Genomic DNA, 7,040 nt, shown 5'->3' on the forward strand with positions numbered 1-7,040 from the left:
CACTGCATGATCTTGTAGAGCAAACAATAAAATTTGAAGAGGCTTGACAGATATAGACACCAAAAGAACAATCAAACAGAAGGACACAGAGTATGTTGGTTTCAAAAATGTAATGCCAAAGTTCACACAGGAGAGCTCATTTGCATATTCTTGTTTAAATTTCCAAGCAAAAGTGAAGGGTCAAGGTCCATGAGCAGCAGGTTAAGGTCTACACTGCATGATCTTGTAGAGCAAACAATAAAATTTGAAGAGGCTTGACAGATATAGACACCAAAAGAGCAAACAAACAAAAGGATACAGGGTGTGTTGGTTTCAAAAATGTAATGCCAAAGTTCATACAGGAGAGCTCATTTGCATATTCTAGCTTTAATTTCCAAGCAAAAGTGAAGGGTCAAGGTCCAGGAGCAGCAGGTTAAGGTCTACACTGCATGATCTTGTAGAGCAAACAATAAAATTTGAAGAGGCTTGACAGATATAGACACCAAAAGAACAATCAAACAAAAGGATACAGAGTGTGTTGGTTTCAAAAATGTAATGCCAAAGTTCATACAGGAGAGCTCATTTGCATATTCTAGCTTTAATTTCCAAGCAAAAGTGAAGGGTCAAGGTCCAGGAGCAGCAGGTTAAAGTCTACACTGCATGATCTTGTAGAGGTAACATTATTATAACTTTATATTCCTTTGTTGTTGAACTGATCAGCAGAAGCATTTTTGCACGAGTACACGAATCATCGTGTTATCCCGTTCTTTCCAAATCAATTCACTGTAACTGTAATGTTATTTATAGTGACATAAGCAAATTATGTCTATAAATAATTCTCATGCGCTCTAAACGCATACAAGTTAAACTTAGGCATGTCTTACGTGAATCATTTTAATTTTAGAATTAGCAGTACATTTTCAAGGCCCAACCATTCGTCTGTTATTTAAAGACCACTAGTGTTTCTCGGCTTCCTGTGCTGAAATAAGAACCAACATATAGCACTTCATGGCATCTGAACTGCAATTCTGCCATCGGCAGCTTCAATCTACCAATGTTAAAGCTCGAGGTTCTACAGATTTGTAGGGTGAACATCCTAGACTTGGGTAGTAGTCGTGCAGTGCCTAGCATGCATCTGTTTTCCTGTAACATCACGGAAGGAATGGTCTGTATCAGGTTTAGCTTCTAAGATGATCCGCCTAACTAATTTATTTCTACCTGAAGCAAAAATTAAAAAAAAAACATAATAAAATAAAACTATAAGATACATATGTAAACATCCTTAAAAGAGCAGTTAAAAAATTTCTCCAGAGATACATGTGGTTGCTATGCAATCAAGTAGCAAAGGATGAGTTCAGGCAAAAGCATAACATTTCAAGCAGTTATTAACTTTTTATATGTATTTCCCTGTTAAAGATTAAGGCACAAAAGAAATAGGAAGTATGCAAACTGAACAATAAAGGTAGAAGAGCATGAAATTTGTCTACTAAACATATTGACCAGACTCCTGTTTTGAAAAGTATTTGCATTCACAGCATAAAAAATGGCTGACCAGCTAATAATTTAATACCAATAGTCATCAGAATAATTGCACCAGGCCAAGTAAGAGTTCCCTACTACGTTATTTATATTCAGATGTGTATCATATCTGGAATCTTAATCATCAGTAACTGTCTAATGTGAGACCACAAATATTTCCCTTGTGATAATTAAACTACTAGATGTAGCAAGCAAATCACATGTTGGTCAGAGCAGCTATTAGTGTAAGGACACAATAAGAATTCGCCTATAAAGAACTAGAAAAAGATGACCATCAAATTTTGCCACCATATTAGTAAGTCTGATACTGGTTGTATCTAATTGAATTCTAATGCGAGTCCTAGTACATAAATTATAAATATAGGTCGTTGAAATGCTCAAACTCAAACTTATTTTGAAATCTCATTTTTCTTCTGTACCTTATGAGCAAGAGGGTCTACAGTATTAAGATGCCCATCTACGGAGAAATTTAATAGATTTGAAATATTTGAGTTGGCTTCTATCAGAAGATATTTTCAGGCTGGCTTTCAAGGCATATACAATGCAACCTGTATAGCAATAATGCGCATGCAAGACAATTTCAGCATGTGAAAAAGAAAATGCAGCAGGTCAGAAGTTGAAGTGGTGACCAACAAATTGAAAGACACCAGATACTTGGGATTTGGATGAAAGAGGTTATGAAATAATTATGGCCCCATATAATAAAAAATTAATCCAGCTCATTCAGCAACAATAATCAAACGTGACTTCCCGTGAGTAAGATTCATCAATAAGAAGCAGCCCGCAAGATATTTTACAAGTATTCATCTTCCAACATGCATTTATATTCACAGAAGGTTCTTTATTTCAAAAACAAACCAAAAAATTTTACAAGCAGGATGGATAAAAATAAGATTATTTCAAGCACATACCTTCTGTTTGGGAGGTGAAGATGCATGAAGAACTGGTACAGAAAAGGACTCCAGTCTGGGGAAATCCCAAGTGGTATCAGCTATCACCATCAGAAAAATGAAATGCCATTATGATACTGGTACTATTAGTGCTTACCTCCCTTGGGAAAATTTATTCTTGGCAGCTTTTATCTTTCCTATTGCCTATTAATATACAAAACAAATAGCTGATATCAAGGACTACGTGAGAAAGCAAATGCAATCATTTTATTATTGGTGAAAAATAAAATACATGCCTTTGTCACTCGATTATGATTGAAACCATTTTCAGTGACCAGGAAGTTAAGAAGACCCTAAATGAAGGGGAAGAGAAAAAATGTTGCTTATTTCAAAATTCAAATAATTCAAAGATGTGGGTATGAACTAACTTGGTTACCAAATGACCTTCTCATCTGGAGTGGTCCACTTCAGCTCGGGAAGTTCAAGAGAGACCCTAGGTTCTTTGAACAATTGTCGAGCTTCTTGATAAGGCCAGTCATCTGGAATTTGATACCTGACATTAAAAAATGCAGCAACAAGTTTATCTCCAAATAGATAAGTCAAAAATAGATTTCTCTTAGAATAACCTTCAGACAAGATAAGGATTTAAAACTAATCAAAGCCTTGAATCTTCATCAATTCAACATGTATATGAATGACATGCTTACAGTCTTCAAAATACATGTAGTTAAAACAGCAACATTCTAATACAATGTGAAGAATGATTTTCCTGGACATATTCATGACTCATGAGTAGTTGGCAACTTGGCATAACTGCAATCTGAAGAAATTTGCCAGACAGCCAAAATAGAAAATCAGCCGCTTACTGAGCACAGCTGAAGGAAAAAGTTTTCTTTGGTCAGTTGATAGTATCATTGTAATACAATATCTTCTTGCGTATTATCAATTGATGAGAAATGTCACATGGTGCTTGTATTGATCAATCTCATTATCCAGCATAGAAAATTACCTGTAACAACTTAAAATAAAGAAATAAGCTATGAAAAAAGAACAATTTGAAAGAAGTTCCATCAATCTTGAAGGTCAATCAAAGTATGACATTACATAGTAGTGTTATGATAATTAGAGCATCAAACACAATTAAGTAAATGTCTCCAAACATAAAAAGTCCGTAGCCATATATATTATTATCAGACCCACCTTTCTCTGTTTATATTCTCCAATATAGTTTCCATGCGACCATGTTGACGGATAAGCTTCAAAGCTGTTTGTCCGCCAATACCTATTTCAAAGATATGCAATGAGATCATTAGAATAGATATCTCCCAGATATATAAAGAGATAGGCATGATAAATTCTACAGTGGCATCAATTATGATGAAGAAAAAAAAATATTTATTCTAATTTCTGTTTTGACAAATATCAAACAAATGGATTTAAAAGGGGATTTAAGTGGAAGTTAATAACTTGAGGACGACTAAAATTACAAATTTTAGTTGGAAATAATTCAATATAACAAAAAAAACATAATCTAAACACTCCCAGGCAATTCACAAACATCCACATAAACATTAACACATGCAGCTAAATGGTAGAATCATCAAATTTTAGTCTAACAAAACTGTATCAGGACTTATTATCCTAAGAATATCCTTCAGAGACATGAAGCACTAATTCAACAATGTATGTTCTGGAGCTATCTCATATAGAAACTAGAAGAGGCTTCACAATGCATTCAGGATTTGTTCTTAACAGAGAGGGTGGGCTTATTGTCTTGGCATGTGAATGTATGTATCTTTCTGTCCATGCAGCCAGAGTTGACACCTAGTTTAGACTTACTTTCCACAAGTGAAATTCTAAGATCCACAAGAAGTTACCCTGAGATTTCTTTTTATCTACAGCTATTAGATGCCAAATTGAAGTAAACAAGAAAATGTACAAATTTGTCCAGGAGTTGGCATTATAAGAAGATATATAGTATACAGAACAGTGAAACCTGCATCTTTTCTAAATATAGCTTCTTGTAGAAAAAAAAGGAAGTAATAATTGTGAAGTTGAAGGCATGGATCTTCTTATAATACTGTTAAGCTCCTAATGACATCATTGAAAATACAATTTTAAAAAAACCTACTATCCAAGTTAAGTTACCTTTGATACTATTGCAGTAGTCGCATCCAGAAAGAATACATAAGTCAATGAATTGATCCATTGTGAGTTCAAGCTCCTCTAGAACCTGGAAAGATGAAAAGGCATAATTTGTAGATTCAAGACGAAGTAATCAGAAGCATGCTGTCAGCAATGTGCAGAACCTTTGAAACTTCAAATTCCATCACAGGGACTTTTTTGGAACTTGAAACCATAAAGTGGCGAAGAAATCTTGGAGCACCAAAAGTTAGCGTGTCCATATCTTCTGAGGCCACAGCATATACCTATAGTTTATTAAAATTGTTAGTGGCGTGAAAAAGAAAGATACAAGATTGTTCCTAACACTTCTTTTTTCATGCCTTATCACACTTGCAAAGTGCTGCGCACTCTGCCTCTGCTTCACAAGGTGCCTGAAGACAGAAAGGAAGTACGACTCATTAATCATTACTGTAAATCTTTGATGTTTAAAAGTCTTATAGGGTGCACTTTTGCCATGAATTGATATGAAAGGTGAAAATTTCCAGACAATAGTTTCCTCATGGTTGCATGAATACTTAAGCTCAAGTAAACAAAAATAGAAGCAAAGAAAAAAGAAAAGAGAAGTCCATTGCACCTCAATCACAGGAATGCCCATCAATCTTAGGAGCCATTTACAGTCTTCATTATGTTTCTTTGTGACCTGCAAAAAGAAAAAAGAACAAGCGAAAAAACAAAAGTTCATCCTCAAAAGTTACAGATGCAGATCCAAATGAGCCACTGCCATTCTATGAACAAGTCTAGCTTGCCTGCAACAGTTTGAAGCACGTTCGAAAATATAGAGAGTGGTTTTCGACCATTCGAATGCACATGGAATTCAAGTTAGGCCGTTCGAATAGGCACGACTGGCATTCGAACACACCACAGAGATTTTGCAAAATCTGAAATTCTGTGAGTCTAGATTTGACTTGAATTTAATCTTATCTTGCTAACCTATATAAGAGTTGGGATGCCCTAACCCTAGGCACGTCGATTATTGCTTTTGAAGTGGAGTTCTTGAAGAAACAATGTTCTTTCACCGAATGCCTTCTAACAGATTCGTCACAAAGATCTGTACCATTCAAGTTACAGTACTTTATTACGGGTCATCCAATATTCAAATGTGGGAGTAGGTTTCTAAAATAGAAGTCTCTAGACAAAAAAATTCTCTAAATGGGTAAAGACTGAAAATTACCTTGACAGTCCTTTTGCTGAACTTTTCAATTGCTTCCAAGTCTCCAGCCTGTAACACCAGCAGTTATATTCCAAAAGGGGCCAAAGAAGAGAACAAAGTTGAGCAAACAAAGTGCACCAACAGGTATCCAAATGGTCGAAATAAGGTCTGAAGAGCAATACTTGATAAAAAAGATAACAATTACCTCTATGGCTATAGAAAGATCCTTGGTGGCATCCTCCCTCTTTGAGAACCTAAAGAATGCAATAGATTACAATAAATCAAAGAGGCACCCACTAAATACAGCCATAAAACATTAAACAGAAAAAAAATAAGACAATGGTGTTTAAAGTAAATGCCATGACACATACCTCTTAGCAAGCTCTTGTTTCTTCAAATCAGGTGGCTGGCCATCAAAAACATATCTGTCATAAACAGCACAAAACATTCTTAAAGGCACTCTCTCTCATCACAAAGATTCTGAAAACAACCAACCATGAATCATAAGAAAAAATGCAAGAAGAATTGGGAACATACACTGGCTTTATTCCGGCCTCCAGCAATCTTATAGTCCGGTTAAACATACCCTGCAAATGACTGCCAAGATAGGAATAATAGTTCAAAGAGATCAAACGTTATGCATTCACCATCCAAACAACAAAAATCACTAATAAGAGGGTTTTCCCGCACCTTGTGACTTCTCCAGCTTCATTGGTGAGGGTCTCTGTTCCAGTCCTTCCTACCACAACCTACCAACAAGATAATTTTCTAAGAATACGTACTCCCACGGCATAAAAATCGAAAACTTTACCATTTACGACAATCTAAATTCCGAAATACGGTCGAGAAACAGAAGAATGGGGGGAATTATAAGCAACCAAAACCAAAAGCAAAGAAATTTGAAGTATTTCGGCGCACAAGGAACTGGTAGATGCTCATGCTGGCGTCGATGGCGATCTCTCGGCCAAAGTAGCTCACGAACTTGTTCTCCTTCATGGCCTTCGGGGCGTTGTCGGCGAGGAGCTTCGTTAAACCCTACGGTCAGAAGGAAGAACAAGAAGAATGAGAGGTAACTTGCTGGCGAAGCCAAGGAAAAATGGAAGCTCCACCCTAACCTTGATGCCCATGGCGATGGAGAGAGATTTTTCCCGCCTCCCTTGATGATAAAGTCCCGAGGTGGAACGATACGATATTTTGGTTCGGATATTTTAGGCCCGTATAGCTAAGTCTCTAGAATAAACCCCCTCATTTCATAATAACTTCATAAGTATGCCAATGGATAAGATTTTTTGTTCTAA

General features: G+C 36.1%; 1 protein-coding gene across 1 annotated transcript; it reads right to left on the reverse strand.

Annotated features, from left to right (window-relative positions):
• Positions 1-651: 651 nt before the first annotated feature.
• On the reverse strand, positions 652-6,969 carry LOC140771496 (flap endonuclease 1-A-like). The gene is made up of 17 exons (XM_073113081.1): positions 6,858-6,969; positions 6,661-6,777; positions 6,433-6,491; positions 6,280-6,339; positions 6,114-6,167; positions 5,948-5,996; positions 5,764-5,811; positions 5,167-5,232; positions 4,913-4,963; positions 4,718-4,837; positions 4,557-4,641; positions 3,609-3,690; positions 2,853-2,961; positions 2,705-2,761; positions 2,566-2,612; positions 2,430-2,484; positions 652-1,122 (listed from the first exon to the last, which is right to left on the reverse strand). Exons 1-17 carry the CDS (start codon positions 6,867-6,869, stop codon positions 922-924), a joined length of 1,272 nt encoding a protein of 423 aa, XP_072969182.1. The 5' UTR covers positions 6,870-6,969; the 3' UTR covers positions 652-921.
• Between the last annotated feature and the right edge of the window lie 71 nt (positions 6,970-7,040).

This window comes from Typha angustifolia, chromosome 11 (assembly GCF_048772165.1).
Source record: "Typha angustifolia cultivar Huaian chromosome 11, ASM4877216v1, whole genome shotgun sequence".
Classification (NCBI taxonomy): domain Eukaryota; kingdom Viridiplantae; phylum Streptophyta; class Magnoliopsida; order Poales; family Typhaceae; genus Typha; species Typha angustifolia.

Coding starts and splice junctions, on each gene's coding strand:
- LOC140771496 (XM_073113081.1), bottom strand. Junction 5,233..5,763: donor TCAGCAAAAGGACTGTCAAG/GTAATTTTCAGT, acceptor TTCTTTTTGCAG/GTCACAAAGAAACATAATGA. Junction 2,613..2,704: donor ATCATAATCGAGTGACAAAG/GCATGTATTTTA, acceptor GTATATTAATAG/GCAATAGGAAAGATAAAAGC.